The sequence below is a fragment of the Podarcis vaucheri genome, assembly GCF_965113315.1.
Source record: "Podarcis vaucheri genome assembly, chromosome: 8".
NCBI classification, from domain to species: domain Eukaryota; kingdom Metazoa; phylum Chordata; class Lepidosauria; order Squamata; family Lacertidae; genus Podarcis; species Podarcis vaucheri.
The window spans coordinates 87,227,894-87,246,885 of record NC_138766.1 but is presented as its reverse complement, the minus strand read 5'-3'; the positions used below and the strand labels follow the sequence as shown (position 1 = coordinate 87,246,885).

The window sequence follows — 18,992 nt, the reverse complement described above, 5'->3', positions numbered from 1 at the left end:
TATCTAAAAAGCATTGGAAAAGGAATGCAGATAAAAGCTGCCCGAACTGTGAGAAGCTGGAAAATAATTTTGATGACAACAAGCACACGATTCTTGTTGAGTGAGGAGCATTTTGAGAAGCCACGAGGCAGGCGACAAAGACAGGAGGGTTTATCAGATCTTCAGAAGGCCCCTATTGAAATTGGAGGAAGTGGAGAGAGAGGTTTTCTTCCCGTCTTTTCTTACTAGAACCCAGAGCCATCCAATAAAGTCAAAGGATGAGAGATTCAGGAGAGACAAAAATAAAGTATTTTTTCATGGAGCACATAGTTAAGCTATGGAATTACAGTGGTACCTCGGGTTACATACACTTCAGGTTACATATGCTTCAGGTTACAGACTCCGCTAACCCAGAAACAGTGCTTCAGGTTAAGAACTTTGCTTCAGGATCAGAACAGAAATTGTGCTCCGGCGGCACGGCAGCAGCAGGAGGCCCCATTAGCTAAAGTGGTGCTTCAGGTTAAGAACAGTTTCAGGTTAAGTACAGACCTCCGGAACGAATTAAGTACTTAACCCGAGGTACCACTGTATTTCCTTCAAGATGGCCCGTGCCTTGGGGATATTAATGGAGGATAAAGCTATTGATGACTGCTAGCAATGAATGCCATGTACTGTATTTTAATATTTTGTTGGAAGCCACCCAGAGTGGCTGGGGAAGCCCAGCAAGATGGGTGGGGTATAAATAATAAATTATTATTGTTGTTATTATTATTATTATTATTATTATTATTATTATGGCAGATCAATGGTCCATCTGACTGACAGTGGCTGTCTAGAGTTTCAGACAGGAGCTTTTCCCTGCCCTACTCAGAGAGACCCAGGATTAAATTTGGGACCTTTTGCAAACAAAGCAGATGTTTCACTACAGAGCTACAGCTCTTCAGCTACAGCTCAGAGGGCTGCCTTCTAGTTCTCCTTTAAAATGTTAAAAAGCTGAGCCTCTGCCAGCTGCTGAGGTCTTTAAAAACATAACTGAGAATGCCCTTGGGAGAAGGAAGATGGCTCTTCCCATAAGCCTAAGCGGCAGCCATTTCAGTGCTTCGTGTACAAACACTGGACCACAGAGGGAGAAAATACACGGAAGCACTGGCAGAAGAGAACAAGAAAATGGTAGCTGTGCTATGCATTGGGTGTCAGGAAAAAGCACCAATGCAAGAGCGAGCTGCAGGTGTCTGGAATGCAAAACAGGATGTTGATGTTTGGGACTGTACCATGGGAATGAAGGGGCAGTCTATTCACTGTACTGATCACCGGATGTTAGCTCAGAGTGTCATCTGACCTGTACTGGAAGTACAGGGGTGGAGTTTATCTCACTCTACTGTTGGAGACTGGAGAGTGCAGACACGTTTCTCTGTACTGCTGCAATGACAGAAATAAAGACATGTAAATAGATTTCTGTCTGTCTCTTTCCCCCCTCCCTGAGGGAAGCAGGGAGGAGGGGGAGAGGTGTGTCCCTCTCACGCTGAGTGGGATCGCCGATTGGTGACCTTGCCTGTATCCTGCCGGGAGACGCAGACGGGGAGGTCAACTAGGATCTCAAGCCGAATGCCTGAGTGTGGCCAGTTACCTCTGACTGCGGCCTGAGAATCTGACATTGGGACCCTGACGGCATATCGATCTGAAAAAAGCACATGCCATCCTAATAGATAACACTTTATTTTTTAGTTGTTGTTGTTTAGTTGTTTAGTCGTGTCCGACTCTTCGTGACCCCATGGACCAGAGCACGCCAGGCACTCCTGTCTTCCACTGCCTCCTGCAGTTTGGTCAGACTCATGTTTGTAGATTTGAGAACACTGTCCAACCATCTCATCCTCTGTCGTCCCCTTCTCCTTGTGCCCTCAATCTTTCCCAACATCAGGGTCTTTTCCAGGGAGTCTTCTCTTCTCATGAGGTGGCCAAAGTACTGGAGCCTCAGCTTCATGATCTGTCCTTCCAGTGAGCACTCAGGGCTGATTTCCTTCAGAATGGATGTGTTTGATCTTCTTGCAGTCCATGGGACTCTCAAGAGTCTCCTCTATCACCATAATTCATAAGAATACATATACACCCTACAGTTATTAATACTCTGTAAACTTGTGTATCAGCATGAATCCCAGGGTCATAAGAATTGTTCTTCTCTTTAACAATCTCTGTTTTCTATTTATCTCATTTTCTTCTACTGATTGGCCTCGCATGGAAGCTTGTATGGCACCAGTATTGCCTAATTGTTTAAATTAGAATGAAGTGCAGTTGGTAAGCTGGACTCTCCTCCTCCCATATTTTTGACAAATGTTCCAAGGCCAACAATTTGTTGTGAAGAATCACTTCACCCCTGGTAGAAAGTCAACTCCCTCTTTGGCGCTGCCTTTGCCAAGATACTAATAGCATTTTAATCTAATTAACCTAATAGGTTTCTGCACCTGGGTTTTCAAGAGGGCAATGATTTGTGCAGCTCCCGTGTAGCAGCTTTGAACATTCATCATAACTGTTTATTGCAGCGGTATCAACAAATTGTTGTTGAGTGCATAGTGCATTTGCAAACAGGAAAGCAATTAATATAGGAGAGAGAGAGAGAGAGAGAGAGAGAGAGAGAGAGAGAGAGATGAATTGGCTCTTTCATGAACTTGAAATCTGCAGGAAACTTTGGGATCAGTTATAAGTTAATGACTCTAAAGGGTGCCATTGTTTTACTATGAAACGTTTGGCCTAATCCATAAATAGTAACCAATGGACCTGATCTGTATTTACTAGGAGAAGGTGAATAACTTTATCCATACCTTCCAATAATTCCCAGATAAAAATAAAGTTGTTTATTAGATGTGATGTTAATGAAATGAATGCTATTAATGTGCAAGATTTTTGCAAAGCAAATAGTTTCAGCCTCTAGACCAGACATGGCCAAACTTTGCCCTCTAGCTGTTTTGGGACTACAATTCCCATCACCCCTAGGTAACAGGACCAGTGATCAGGGATGATGGGAACTGTAGTTCCAAAACAGCTGGAGGGCAAAGTTTGGCCATGCCTGCTCTAGACCATGGATGATTCCAACCAAAACGACATCTCTGAAGCTGCTACCTACATTTAAGAATGCAAGAAAGCAGCAATTTCTGCTCCAACCTACATCCCTCACAATCAGCACTGTTTCCATTCTGCTGCAGTTTGCTTTCCACCAAATACTACATTATTTGTCTCAGTATCTGCTATATATTGTAGTTAGTGTGATTTATTTATTTAAATGAAAAGGAGACTTCAAAACAATGTAATCAACCAAGTCTTGTTTGGGGAAGTGAAAACATCAACATTGTGAAGGAATAAAGTCTGTTCGGGTTTCCTTGTGACAGCTATTTATATATCCAAAACCTTGTACATTAATTGCATTCATGAAATTAACATCATGTACAATTTTGGCTTCTTGTTAAGGATTGCTGCCACAGCCCCTTCATACAGTCACACATTATAGAGGGCTCTGGTCCTTACCTGCAATATGCTGTAATTATTCTGCAGCTAGTATGCCAAATTTGGCTTTTGTGGTTCAATATAGCCTAGAAACCTGCAATTAACCTCCAGTAGGCTATCGACAGTTCCAAATATATCCTCAAGAGCTGTCATGTATGAAATGTGCACAGCTTGGGAGTCATTTTGGACTCACAGCTGTCCATGGAGGCAAGGGTCAATTCTGTGTCCAGGGCAGCTGTTTACCAGCTCCATCTGGTACGCAGGCTGAGACCCTACTTGCCCGTGGACTGTCTCGCCAGAGTGGTGCATGCTCTAGTTCTCTCTCGCTTGGATTACTGCAATGCGCTCTATGTGGGGCTACCTTTGAAGGTGACCCGGAAACTACAACTAAGCCAAAATGCGGCAGCTAGACTGGTGACTATATGGCCCTATATGGCCTCGATCCAGTATATCTGAAGGAGCGTCTCCACCCCCATCATTCTGCCTGGACACTGAGGTCCAGCGCTGAGGGCCTTCTGGTGGTTCCCTTGCTGCAAGAAGCCAAGTTACAGGGAACCAGGCAGAGGGCCTTCTCGGCAGTGGCACACGCCTTGTGGAATGCTTTCCCACCAGATTTCAGAGAAAAACAACTACCAGACTTTTAGAAGACATCTGAAGGCAGCCCTGTTTAGGGAAGCTTTTAATGTTTAACAGACCAGTGTATTTTAATATTTTGTTGGAAGCCACCCAGAGTGGCTGCATGTGTGTGGTATAATAATAATAGCAACAATTATTATCATTATTATTAATGACCAACTGTGCATAAGCGTGTAAGAAAACCCCTCCTGAATCAGACCCAAATACCCATCTAGTCCTGTTCTCACAGTGTCCAACTGGATGCCAATGGAAAGCCCATTAACAATGGTGCTACATGGTGACTTATTGTAGGTGTTCATGCATTGACTTTTGAGATGATGCAGTCACGGTCCACTCTGAGATTTAACTTCTAGAGCAGCTGAGCTCTGAATACACATTAATAACATGTTTAAAACAAATTTATTTGTTTTTTTTTTAAAAAAAAACAAATACAAACTCAATTGCCATTAAAAATGCTTATACGGCAGTACAGCTAATGGTGATTGTTTTATCCATTGTATCTAGACATACACTTAGGTATTCGACATTCAAACATATTACTTAACGCAACCTCTCCACTGAGACTATTCAGTGGTTGGTATATGGAGGTCTTGGTTTTGGTCATTAACATAGTTAAAGAAGACAAACTTAAGAGGGCAAAAGAGAGAGGGGACAAATAGAGGGGGGAAACGTTTGATCGCTTCTCGGCCTTTTGGCTAAGATCAAGTGGGGAAACGTTTGGGGAAATATTGGAACACAATGCTTTAATAACTTGTGACCCATTGGGTTGAGCATAACCTGCTCCTTGTGTATTGTGACTCCATATTTGTGGCCCCGCACAGCAAAGCAAGAAATTTATCTTGACTCTTGTGACTCTCAGTATATTGGTTGAGCTTGATGGTCCAGAAGTTGTGAACACCTGACATAGGTAAGGTATGGAATTCATTCACATGTGATGCACTGATGGCCGCCAAATTAGAAGGCATTAAAAGAGCATTGGACACATTTATAGAAGGTAAAGCCATCAATGGCTATTAAACACAATGGCTAAGTTCTATCTCCACTGCTGAAATCAGGATGCCTTTGAATATTGGTTGCTGTAAATCATGTGGGGAGAGTGTTCAGATTGGCATCTCTTTGGTCACATTGAGAATCGGATGCTGGAATAGCTGTGCCCCTGGTCTGATCAAGCAGAGTTCTACCTATGATTTCAGTATGGCTGGTGTATTGCCACATAGTAGAGACCTATTTCTGCACTGGAATGAACTTTTCTTCCTCGTGTGAACAGGAGGGTAGCTTAGGTCGTCAGGTGATTCTGTGCAGAGGGAAGAATGTGAATGATACAGGTTAGAGTGCAACATCTTCTGTCCTCCTAGGTCAAACAGATAATTTAGTAGAATGCCTCTTCAAATGCTCTGCCAAGGAAAACGGGGTAGGCTACAATTTTCTTCTCAGCCAGGGGACAAAGTGAAGAGGAACAGAAGCTACTCCAGAAGTGAATGGCTTCAAGCAACAGTTGACGTGGGAGAAAGCTACTGATGTTTTGCAAAAGGATAGGTCTTGCACCTTGATTTCGAGTGGAGAGACAGTATTGAAGGGAGAAGATTAACAGGTGCAATGACTCCTTCTATCATGCTGCTCGGAGCCCCTGCCAAAACTCTCACTTTGGCTCAGCTCTGAAAGGCCCAAGAGACTTTCACTGATGCTGAAGCTGGCAACCATAAGCGAGAGCAATTACCTTCCTGTAGCCTTTAATGGCCTCAATAACAAAGCTGTGTTATCTGAGAACTCCTGGGAGGTCTCCTTTGCCAGAGTGCTCTGTCACTCAGTAACTGACTCTTCCTTCGTTCCCAAGACATCCTGTGCTTTTCATGCTTCTCTTAAAGGATGAAATCTTAAAGGATGGCCCAAATAATGGGTTTGTAACAGAGTGGCGGACTTGACACTATTTATGCAATTAGCAGTTGTGAGAATGAGTTTCTTTTTAAAGTAAATAGTGTGAGGGTCTTCATGCAAATTGGGATCCTGGTAGTCGGGGTAGGTTCATCAGAAAGGGATGTGAGAGAAATGCTCTTGGTCTGAATGCTCTTGGTTCACTGTATCCTCTTTGGTTCATAAGTGCAAAATTCGGTATAAGCATAAAATTCACCACCCTGAGGTTTGTAGCTTTCCTTCCAGAATGGTATCCCAATTTGTAGATTCCAAGCTTTAAAACAGTCCAGTCCACTTGTGGGTTTCGACTAGCTCATCCCTTCAGTGAATTTTAGGATTGTGTTTTATTTGTATTATGAAGCCTTTTTAACCCACTGCGTTTTATCATTCTAGGGTGAAAGAGGAGCCCAAGGATTACCTGGGCTGATGGGTGAAAGAGGAGAAAAGGTAACAATCTATTCAAAACAGGGAGAGAATGAAATATCTGCCAGGAATTTCCAGCTACACAAGTGGTGGATTGATACATGTGAACTAATAAAAGTTGGACTTTGTAAAGGACTTTTCCTAAAGATCTTCTGCTGTTCAGCTTAATGGTCAGCCACACAGATTTTAGCAGCACAACAATCCCTAAAACACCACAAATAACACGGCACAAAGCACAACGCAAAGCAACAACAGTGAATCCTAGTACACATCATCAACTTGGCATCTATCCCTTGAACCTCCAGGAGACCTTTCTAGACTTTCTGCACCTGGGCAATGAATCTGGCCCCTACAAATGTAATGGAAATTAAACCCTGAATCTTATCATTCTTATTGACTCCCCTGACCTAAGTTAACAGCTTTCCAAGCAGTTTCTTTCTTGGCAAATTACAGATGGTCCAATGCAGTACACAGTGACAAAAGAACTTAAGTTCCAGCCATGCCCCCATAAATAAGTTGTGCAGTAATTATCCCCTTTTGCATTGCCCTTCTGCAAATTCAGAGGATGTAGTTTGAAGCTTCTAGAACTGAGCATGTCGTAAAGAAAAATGAACTTTCCACTCCACTCAAACATATCTTCCCCAGCCTCATCCAATATTGCAATAACTGGTGGAAGATGATTGTTATTTTTTTTTTGTAATGTGAATTATATGCTATGGATGCAACATTTCTAAATACGCTTCCTAACTTAAGCAGCTAACATAACCACATAGTCCAAATTGAAAGTTCTTAATGAGGCGTCACATGGACACAGCCAATTATGGTGCATATCATCACTGCCCATGCATCTTAATTTTTCCAAATAGCTATTTAATATAACAGCTTTGTTGCCAGAAGTTTCTCTTCTGAGGCTGTAGGCAGAAGGGCTTCAACTCAGCTTTCTTCCAACATGTCCTAAATATCGTAGTTGTTTGTATACTATACTGCTGGTTTATTTCAGCTTGCTCATCAGGCAAACCTGCAATAAACTAACAATATAGTTTATTGCACAGCCAGTTAGATGAGAGTAATTTGGAGAGGAGCAATAGCAGTTTGTGGGTCTCATGTCCTCTTGTTCAGGTATGAAGAGTGGCGTTCTCCTACTCCTCTGCAATTCAATTTGCCACCTGGAATCTAGAGTGCAACAGTCCAATATGATGTGGTTTTGTCTAGACTTGGCTGCGGATGAGACAGAAAAGGGAGGGTGTCTCTTGCCTATCCAGGCCACTGGGACAGCACCCCCTTGTCACTCTGGCAGACACTTAGCTGTTAATAAATACAGTGCTTAATACCAGAAATTTGGTTTGGGGGTTGGGGTTGGGCAACGAGTCCCCTCTGAGACCTCGCATTAATTTCACTTGTGGTGCAAATGATTAGACCTGCCAATGTACATTATTCATGTGCTTCTGCTTTCAGCTGGTGCTAATTTGATGCTGATGATGCTTGCCCATTAATGCATTTATGTTAATTCTTATTATTTCAGGGCTCCCTCGGCGCACCTGGCATCCCAGGGAGAGATGGTGCCAAAGGAGAGTCTGTAAGCTTTTCTCTTCCTCTCTTGTAATCTCCTTTTCTTTATATCATAAGCCAGATGCTACAAATCAATGTGCATTGAGTGGAGCATGTCTTGGGGATTAGTGTTGCCATTTTGAATGCATCCGAAACAAATGACAGCAGGTTAATAACCTCAGCAGGCCTCTCTTTGAGCCAAGGCAGCAGACAGACGTCATATGGATTAACTGCTCTTGGATGCTCCGAGGAAGAATGTGTGTTGATGTTCATTAGAGGGTTGTTAGAAATACTGGAGACTTAACAAAGTGTATTGTGGGAGGTGGGGGAATCAACTATGGAAAGCTCAGGTGTTTATTTCACTCCAGGCACAAGTTTGGCAACCAACAATTTGAGGGACTTAAGCTCAGATGGCATCTACGTACGTTGTAACTGGAGCAACAAATGTGATTTTTACTTTTGAACAGTAGGCTAGTCTCTCTCTCTCTCTCTCTCTCTCTCTCTCTCTCTCTCTCTCTCCACACACACAAACACACTTCATCATCATCCAGGCAAGCAAGCAATAGATCAGTGCTTCTCAGACTTGGATCTCCAGATGTTTTTGGACTACAATTCCCAACACCCCTGACCACTGGTATTGCTAACTAGGAATGATGGAAGTTGTAGTCCAAAAACAGCTAGAGACCCAAGTTTGAGAAACAGTGTAATAGATCAAGGTCACATTCAAGCTAAGCAAAAAGATTAAAGGAGGGTGCAATGGAAGGGCAGTGGGGGGGGATGTAGTCTGGCCATATGAAGGGACTCAGAGAGGTGCATTTGGCTCTATGCTTGAGGTTCCTTATCACTAAGTCAAAGGATCTTGTCGCATCAAGAATTGGAAATATATCTCAGATCATTGGAGAGCTTGCAAGTCAGAGGCAGGAGACCTGAGTAGATGAACGACATTCCAGTTTCAGTAAATATTAAATCCTCATGCTTTGCTTTCAGCATTCAACAATTTATAAAATGTGTAGGTTTTTTTGCAACAAACATGCTATGCTTTCTCTTTTGAGGGAGAACCTGGACTTCCTGGAGCAGTTGGCCTCCCCGGACCACCAGGATTGAAGGTGAGCAGAGGGATCAAAGAGGATCATGAATGAAATTAAGGGCACCTTTACAAATGATTGATTGAATGATTCGTTATGAGAGCCCACCCTTATACTTAGGGTGCCTTCCAACTTCTGCAAAAGAACAAGTACCACACTTCCAGTTGGGCTTCTCTCACCCACACCCACTATTGTTTTTTCCCTTCCTAATTTCCATTATGTATACAGACCTTTAATGGGGGGGGGAGGGAGAGATCTTAGCTGCATACAAAACTCAAAGGCAATTCCTCATCTCATCTCATCCTTTTCCTTAACCTAACTTTCTAACCCTCCCCAAGCTCACCCCTTACCCAGCGTTCTATGTGTGGGTACATAAAGTGTTGTTCCTGTCCCATCAGATATCAAGGAAATGAGTAACTATATAACCTTTAGAAGACATCTGACGGCATCCCTGTATAGGGAAGCTTTTTAAGGTGTACTGTTTTATGTTTTTATATATGTTGGAAGCTACCCAGAGTGTCTGGGGCAACCCAGTCAGATGGTTGGGGTACAAAGAAAGTTGTTGTGGTTGTTGTGGTTGTTGTGGTTGTTGTTACTGTTTGCTCTTCCTGTTCAGTTTCTGTTTGCACTAGCTTGGTCTCACCTTAAGCATGCCCACATTTCATTGGATGCCAGGAACACTCACCCTCCTGAACAGAGGAGAGGTGCAAAGGGTTTCTCTCCACAAATGAGTGTGGTAGTGATTGATGTTTGTGCCCACCTCATTAATGACAGACATACCCACCCCATCTTGTGCTTTTGTCTCTTTTACTACTCATCCCCCCAATGACAACCATTTTGTGCTATGTCTGTTGATGGGCCTCAACCATAACTCTTGCTACCAGCTGCCAAATCAGTAAATTCCAGGACGAAGAACAGGAACAGAATTTGCTGACAAGTAACTTGATTTTTTAAGTTGTTGTTGTTTAGTTGTGTCCGACTCTTCGTGACCGCATGGACCAGAGCACGCCAGGCACTTCTGTCTTCCACTGCTTCCCGCAGTTTGGTCAAACTCATGCTTAGCTTAAAGAACACTGTCCAACCATCTGGTCCTCTGTCATCCCCTTCTCCTTGTGCCCTCCATCTTTCCCAACATCAGGGTCTTTTCCAGGGAGTCTTCTCTTCTCATGAGGTGGCCAAAGTATTGCAGCCTCAGCTTCACGATCTGTCCTTCCAGTGAACACTCAGGGCTGATTTCCTGGAGAATGGATAAGTTTGATCTTCTTGCAGTCCATGGGACTCTTAAGAGTCTCCTCCAGCAGCAGAATTCAAACGCATCAATTCTTCAGCGATCAGCCTTCTTTATGGTCCAGCTTTCACTTCTATACATCACTACTGGGAAAATCATAGTTTTTACTATACAGACCTTTGTTGGAAAGGTGATGTCTCTACTTTTTAAGATGCTGTCTAGGTTTGTCATTGCTTTTCTCCCAAGAAGCAGGCATCTTTTAATTTCATGGCTGCTTTCACCATCTGCAGTGATCATAGAGCCCAAGAAAGTAAAATCTCTCACTGCCTCCATTTCTTCCCCTTCTATTTGCCAGGAGGTGATGGGCCCAGTGGCCATGATCTTCGTTTTTTTGATGTTGAGTTTCTGACCATATTTTGTGCTCTCCTCTTTCACCCTCAATAAAAAGTTCTTTGATTCGTCCTCACTTTTTGCCATCAAGGCTGTGTCATCTGCATATCTGCGGTTGTTGATATTTCTTCCGGCAATCTTAATTCCGGCTAGGGATTCATTCTGCTCAGCCTTTTGCATGATGAATTCTGCATATAAGTTAAATAAGCAGGGAGACAATATACAGCCTTGTCGTACTCCTTTCCCAATTTCTTTTTTTAGTTAGTTAGTTTATTATGTACAGCAGAGTAAAGCGCAGCTTTGTACAGGTTACTATATACACAGACAAGATTCAAACTCCTATTCCAAACTCAACACTCCAACAACAAACTGCTGTGTCGTACTGCTTATAAGGAAGTTATATAAAGAAGTTATATAAGGAAGTTATATAAGGAAGTTATATAAGGAACCCCCAACGACAAGTTTTCAAGATGGAGGGTGAGGGAACAGCTGCAGTCGCCTGTGGTTCCTGCGCAATGTTTGCCATCTTGCCAAAGGTTGCAGGCAGCTTTACCTGCAGCAACTGTATGTTAATTGCCTTCTTAGAAGACAAAGTCCAGCAACTGGAGGAACGTGTAGCTACGCTCCAAAGAATTAGAGAGCTGGAGCTCTTCTTGGAAGCAACAGAGAACACCGTCTCCACCAAGGAGGAGACAGGGGACACCCCTGAGAAGGAGGCTAGTTCACCAACACAGGTGCCAGATATATGGAGAAACGTGACTCAAAGAAGTAGGAGGCCCAGGGTTCGCTCTGATTGTTTAGAAATACACAATCACTTTGAAGTCCTCTCCCCTAGTATGGAAGACGAAGAGCAGACTCCATTTGAGGATCTCTCCCTCATTACAGTCGATCAGGTATATGAAGACGAGCAGCAAAGTCAGTCCTCAGGGAATGTGCAGGCGACCTTGGAACGGACAGCTCACGGAAGAACCCCGACCAAACCTAAGAGGAGGCGTGTAGTGGTGATAGGGGATTCCCTACTGAGGGGAACAGAAGCAGTGATCTGTGGGCCTGACAAGATGTCTCGGGAAGTGTGCTGTCTCCCCGGGGCTAAGATCCAAGATGCAAGGAATCATAAAACCCACTGACAAATACCCCTTCCTCTTGGTTCATGTGGGAACCAATGACACTGCAAGCAATAGCCTCCAGAAGATCAAAAGAGACTACGAGGCTCTGGGCAGGAAATTGAAGCAATTAAATGCACAAATTGTCATCTCATCTGTCCTCCCAGTTGAACGATGTGGCCCAGGGAGAGAGGGGAAAATAGTGGAAGTGAACAGCTGGCTTCGCAAATGGTGTAAACAGGAACGGTTTGGATTCTTAGATCACGGACTGCAGTTTCTTGAAGATGGACTTCTGGCAAGTGATGGGCTGCACCTCACAACGGTTGGGAGGAATGTTTTTGCCAAAAATCTCAGAAACCTCATCAGGAGGGCTTTAAACTGACTAATGTGGGGGAGGGAGACAGTGCTCCTGAAGGTAGGAGTCTATCAATTGATGAAGATGATCATCCAAATGTCATAGACCAAATGGAGCAAACAGCACGCAGACCTAGTGGTGGGAGGAAAAAATCCTTAAATAAGAGACACGGGGGAATGATTAATGGACTTCAATGTCTGTACACTAATGCACAAAGCATGGGAAATAAACAAGATGAGCTTCAGCTCTTGGTACAGCAAACTAAATATGACATAATAAGCATCACTGAAAACTGGTGGGATAAGTCCCACGATTGGAATGTAATAATGGAGGGATACAATCTATTTCAGAGAAACAGGCCAGACAAGAAAGGAGGAGGAGTGGCGTTATATGTCAGGGATGTGTATACCTGTGAAGAGATCCAAGATTTAGAACCTCAAAGCCAAAGTGAGAGCATTTGGGTCAAAATTAAGGGAGAGAAGAATAACAGAGACCCCATTGTGGGAGTTTACTATAGATCCCCAAGCCAAACGGAGGACATAGATGATGCCTTCCTGGAACAGATGGCCAAGCATGCAAAAGGAAGGGAGATAGTAGTAATGGGGGACTTCAATTACCCGGATATTTGTTGGATGTTAAACTCAGCCAAGAGCATAAGGTCAAACAGATTCCTCACTGGCCTTGCAGACAACTTCATTGTCCAGAAAGTGGGAGAAGCAACAAGAGGAACAGCCATTTTAGATCTGGTCCTAACCAATGTTGATGACCTGGTTAGTGGGGTAGAAGTGGAAGGATCATTAGGCGCGAGTGATCATGCTCTTCTGAAGTTTACTATACAGCGGAAAGGAGCAGCCAAGTATACTAGGATTCAATTTCTTGACTTTAAGAAAGCCGACTTCATAAAACTTAGGGAAGTGCTGGGTGAGATCCCATGGACAGTAATACTAAAAGGAAAGGGAGTTCATGATGGCTGGGAGTTTGTTAAGAGGGAGATAGTAAAAGCACAACGTCAGGCAATACCAATGAGACGGAAACATGGAAGGTGCCTAAAGAAGCCAGGGTGGCTATCTAAAGAACTTTTAACTGAGTTAAGATTAAAAAAGGATGTGTACAAAAAATGGAAAAGGGGGGAAACCACCAAAGAGGAATACAAACAAATAGCCAGCACATGTAGACACAAAGTCAGAAAAGCTTTCATCCTGCTTCAGAGCTCTGAAGAGCAGTTAGAAGCAATTGTTTCATCTCTGGCAGCAAAATATTTTGAGACGGTCCTGCCTGCTGTCATTGCTGAAAAGCCTGCCCTGTACTCTTGCATTGAAACAGAAACAGTCATTTTGCCACTATGCTATTGTGTAGCACGTGTAGACACAAAGTCAGAAAAGCTAAAGAAATAGTGGGGTCACTCAGAGGAGAAGATGGTAAAATGCAAACAGGGGACACAGATAGGGCTGACTCCTCAATGCCTTCTTTGCCTCAGTCTTCTCCGATAAAGAAAACAATGCCCAACCTGAAGAATTTGAAGCAAATGATTCAGCAAAGGAAACACAGCCCAGAATAACTAAGGAGATAGTACAAGAATACTTGGCTAGTTTAGATGTATTCAAGTCTCCAGGGCCAGATGAACTGTATCCAAGAGTATTAAAAGAACTGGCAGATGTGATCTCAGAACCACTGGCAGTCATCTTTGAGAATTCCTGGAGAACAGGCGAAGTCCTGGCAGACTGGAGGAGGGCAAATGTTGTCCCTATTTTCAAAAAGGGGAAAAGAGAGGACCCAAATAATTACCGCCCAGTCAGTCTGACATCAATACCAGGGAAGATTCTGGAGCAGATCATTAAGCAAACAGTCTGTGAGCTCCTAGAAAGGAATGCTGTGATCACCAATAGTCAGCATGGATTTTGGAAAAATAAGTCATGTCAGACTAACCTGATCTCGTTTTTTGACAGAATTACAAGCCTGGTAGATGAAGGGAACGCAGTGGATGTAGCCTACCTTGATTTCAGCAAGGCATTTGACAAGGTGCCCCATGATATTCTTGTAAAGAAGCTGGTAAAATGCGGTCTTGACTATGCTACCACTCGGTGGATTTGTAACTGGCTGACTGACCGAACCCAAAGTGTGCTCATCAATGGTTCCTCTTCATCCTGGAGAAGAGTGACTAGTGGGGTGCCACAGGGTTCTGTCTTGGGCTCGGTCTTATTCAACATCTTTATCAACGACTTGGATGATGGACTCAAGGGCATCCTGATCAAATTTGCAGATGACACCAAACTGGGAGGGGTGGCGAACACCCGAGAGGACAGGATCACACTTCAAAATGACCTTGACAGACTAGAGAACTGGGCCAAAACAAACAAGATGAATTTTAACAGGGAGAAATGTAAAGTATTGCACTTGGGCAAAAAAAAATGAGAGGCACAAATACAAGATGGGTGACACCTGGCTTGAGAGCAGTACATGTGAAAAGGATCTAGGAGTCTTGGTTGACCACAAACTTGACATGAGCCAACAGTGTGACGTGGCAGCTAAAAAAGCCAATGCAATTCTGGGCTGCATCAATAGGAGTATAGCATCTAGATCAAGGGAAGTAATAGTGCCACTGTATTCTGCTCTGGTCAGACCTCACCTGGAGTACTGTGTCCAGTTCTGGGCACCACAGTTCAAGAAGGACACTGACAAACTGGAACGTGTCCAGAGGAGGGCAACCAAAATGGTCAAAGGCCTGGAAATGATGCCTTATGAGGAACGGTTAAGGGAGCTGGGCATGTCTAGCCTGGAGAAGAGGAGGTTAAGGGGTGATATGATAGCCATGTTCAAATATATAAAAGGATGTCATATAGAGGAAGGAGAAAGGTTGTTTTCTGCTGCTCCAGAGAAGCGGACACGGAGCAATGGATCCAAACTACAAGAAAGGAGATTCCACCTAAACATTAGGAAGAACTTCCTGACAGTAAGAGCTGTTTGACAGTGGAATTTGCTGCCAAGGCGTGTGGTGGAGTCTCCTACTTTGGAGGTCTTTAAGCAGAGGCTTGACAACCATATGTCAGGAGTGCTCTGATGGTGTTTCCTGCTTGGCAGGGGGTTGGACTCGATAGCCCTTGTGGTCTATTCCAACTCTATGATTCTATGATTCTATGAAGAACTTATCCAATCACCACCTCTTGCTAGGCTTCCCTGTCTCCAAGCAGACTCTCTCACATACTCTGTTTAAGTTGGCTTGTTGCCAACCCACTAATTGTCTACTCCTAAAGCTGCACAAACTCAAAGTCTCAACAACGCCAGGTCCCCATGGCAGGTTATGCCATGCCCCCACAAAATTCATTTTGTGACATCCCCCACAGCAGCCAGTTTTTGACTGGCGCCCATGACACAGTCTCAGTATGTCTACTGGCCCAGAAGGCTGGTGTACCCTGCTCAGTGTGTAGTTTTGCCTGTGTAAATGGCTATTTCAAGCTTAAAATTTGGACATGTGGTTGCCACAATGAAGGATACAGTCACAAGGATAAAGAAGGCAGTACTCCACTATTATGTGAACTGACCCTTACGTGTTAGGTGATGATCCAGAGATGTATTCTGAAGATATGGGATTCATCAATGTCAATTCCCATCCTTCCTCTCCAGTCTGTTTTAAGATTCAAGCAGGTTGGTTTTTTTTTTTTCAGGAACAGCAGAGAGATGCTTTTGCTCACTGGATCCTCTGGCTGGGGCGGGACGATATGGGATCGAGGGGGCAACTCCCATCTCTTGCGGGGGTGCAATTAGTGCCAGCACCGTCCGTTAAGAGTTTGGGTGTAATCTTCGACACCTCCCTTTCCATGGAGGCGCAGATTACAGCTATAACAAAGGCGGCATTTTTCCATCTCCGCCAAGCTAAGCAGTTGGCTCCTTATCTCTCTCGCCCTGACCTAGCCACTGTGATCCATGCGACGGTCACCTCCAGACTGGATTATTGTAACTCGCTCTACGTGGGGCTGCCCTTGAGACTGACCCAGAAACTCCAGCAGGTGCAGAATGCCGCGGCGAGACTCCTTATGGGGTCTTCGCTGCGGGATCATATCCATCCGGTGCTATACCAGCTGCACTGGCTCCCGGTGGAGTACAGGATCAGGTTTAAGGTGCTGGTTTTAACCTTTAAAGCCCTATACGGCCTAGGACCCTCGTACCTACGGGACCGCCTCTCCTGGTATGTCCCACAGAGAAATTTACGGTCTGCAAATAAAAACACCCTAAAGATCCCAGGCCTCAGAGAGGTTAGGCTGGCCTCAACTAGAGCCAGGGCCTTCTCGGCCGCGGCTCCAATCTGGTGGAACGCTCTGTCACAAGAGACTAGAGCCCTGCAGGACCTGGCATCCTTCCGCAGGGCCTGCAAGACAGAGCTGTTCCACCAGGCCTTTTGTCAGGGCGCAGCCTGACCCCCTCCTCTGGCAATCTGCACAAAAATTTGCTTGATGGTTGCCATTAATTTGATTTTAATTTGATTTAATTAATGTTATAATGAATGTTTTAGAATGTTGAACTATTTTTATTGTTGTTAGCCGCCCTGAGCCCGGCTTCGGCTGGGGAGGGCGGGATATAAATAAAATTTATTATTATTATTATTATTATTATTATTATTATTATTATTATGGTATTGCCCTTCTAATAAGTTTGACTACTGTGATCACAGTCAGAGAAGATGATGCAAATTCATTATTTTCACCAGTACGCAAGTTGCCTTAGATTTATTCTGCAACAGTCCTGATCTTTGTTTCTTTCTATATATTTCTCATCAGGGGTCAGATGGTCAGCCAGGCCCCCCAGGACGCCAAGGATACGTGGGAGCACCAGTAAGCTGTGATTTTATTATTTAATACTTAACCTGCCCAATGTTCCATAAATAAGCCTTTGAGTGTTCCTATGAGTGTTCGGCGTGATTTGTAAAACCCATTCATGTGGTAAATGGTTGCCTGATACTCAAATGTGGCCTTGCCAGCACAAAAGGACAGTTGTCAACATTTCTGCACATAGATAGCTCTGCTTTGGCAAGGCTTAGTTATACGCTTGGTTATTTTATCTTTAGCAATACTTTCCACCAGTTAAAAGTTCACCGTTCACTTGTTGAAAGCTTCCCTTGCTTTCCTTCAGCTACAGATGCACATTTCACTGGAGAAGGTCATTCAGTTTTCCCCGTCCTCATTATCTTGGTTATAAAGACTTTGCAATCATTCCTTTTAGGTCTCAGAACAGCTCAACAATCCCAATGGATGGCTGATCAGCTCATTGAGTACTCCAAGTCCAAGGCCAATTAGCATATGCAAAGGCGGTTTGTGGGAATAACATTATTGGTATATTATAGACAACTGCTTAGTAGGCAGAGCACTAAATCAGCATTTCCTTGGCACAGGAGCTGCAGCCCGTAATGAGTCACTGGGTACAAATTGCTAGCACATCGGTGACTCATCCAAGTTTCACTCTGGGTAGTGGAGGGAACGTTACAAAATCTTTTTTCTTCCCCACTTTTTCAGGGCCTGCAGGGAGAAAGAGGCGAAAAGGGACCCCGGGGAGACAAGGTATGGATCGTGTGCGTCAGATAACTTGTCAACAATCTGAGTGGAAGTGTTGAACATTCTTCCTCAAAAATGAATGCAAGAAAGAACTGGGAAATCGAGGGTAAATGTATGCACAGTTTAGGGCCTCAGATTATAAGGGGCCTCTAAATGCAAAAAAGGTTACTCGTTAGATTGCTAGATCTGAGGGAGCAATCCAGACCTTCCTAGTGTCCCTATCATCTAGGTATGTCCCTGATTTAGAGAAGCCATCCCAGTTTCCGATTTGATCCTAGAATGCCCCACTTTTCCTTAGGGTGTCTCTATTTTCACTGGAGAAGTGTTGGAGGGCATGGAGTTATCCGAACCCCAAGCCATCTGGAGGCAATTCAGTATAGGGGAGATATTTTTTTTAAAAAAGTGTAATATTTTATTATGTTTTTATACGTGTTAGAAGTTGCCCAGAGTGGCTGGGGCAACCCAGTAAGATATGTGGGGTGTAATTGGTAAAATTACTATTATGGAATGGAACGTCCCTATTTTCATTGGATAAATGTTGAAGGATATGGCAATCCTATGCACAAAAAGAGGGCATAAAGCAAGCCAGTGTAAGTTAAGCCACCGTAAAGTTATACCAGATCAAAACATAATTAAGCAGTAGAACAAATACTGCTACTTTGTCTAAGCTTGAAAAGGGGAAACTAAGCCTTTCAACTAGTGTTCTACACTGGTTTGCTAGGCCATGTGACCAAGCTGAATTGGCTTGGGTTCCCACGCCTACCATGCCCTCAGAAAAGTGATGGTGAGTCCCCCTTTGCCACCTCCTGCTGGAGAAGCACCGCTGGCATTGGTGCTGATTATTGGTGAGATCTCGCTGATCTCCAGCTAGATCTCTCATGCTGTGTGAGAGATCTTGCCAGAAACCAGCACCACTTCTCTGCCAGTGGTGAGGTGTTGGGCATCTGGAGGGGCACCACCTCAAGATCTTCACCCCACCTCATGGTTGGGCCAACCCAAGTTATGCCGGTGTATCACTGGCTGAGTATGGGTAGGGGACTTATCACAGACTGGTCCAGGCTGTTTCAGGCATCAGCCAGCAGAGTTGGAGATCTGCTGCATCCTAAGCTCTCATCATGACCAGGTTGTTGGATACACTGAGGTCCAGCGCCGAGGGCCTTCTGGCAGTTCCCTCACTGCGAGAAGTGAGGTTACAGGGAACCAGGCAGAGGGCCTTCTCGGTAGTGGCACCCACCCTGTGGAACACCCTCCCTTCAGATGTGAAGGAAATAAGTAGCTATCCTATCTTTAAAAGAC

General features: G+C 44.1%; 1 protein-coding gene across 1 annotated transcript in view; it reads left to right on the top strand.

Moving 5' to 3' along the window:
* COL22A1 (collagen type XXII alpha 1 chain) overlaps positions 1-18,992 on the top strand; it is a 188,294-nt gene that overhangs the window by 87,841 nt on the left and 81,461 nt on the right. The window contains exons 13-17 of the mRNA XM_082235454.1: positions 6,415-6,468; positions 7,967-8,020; positions 9,045-9,098; positions 16,926-16,979; positions 17,658-17,702. Coding sequence (XP_082091580.1) covers positions 6,415-6,468; positions 7,967-8,020; positions 9,045-9,098; positions 16,926-16,979; positions 17,658-17,702 — 261 coding nt within the window. The remainder of the gene's footprint in view (positions 1-6,414; positions 6,469-7,966; positions 8,021-9,044; positions 9,099-16,925; positions 16,980-17,657; positions 17,703-18,992) is intronic.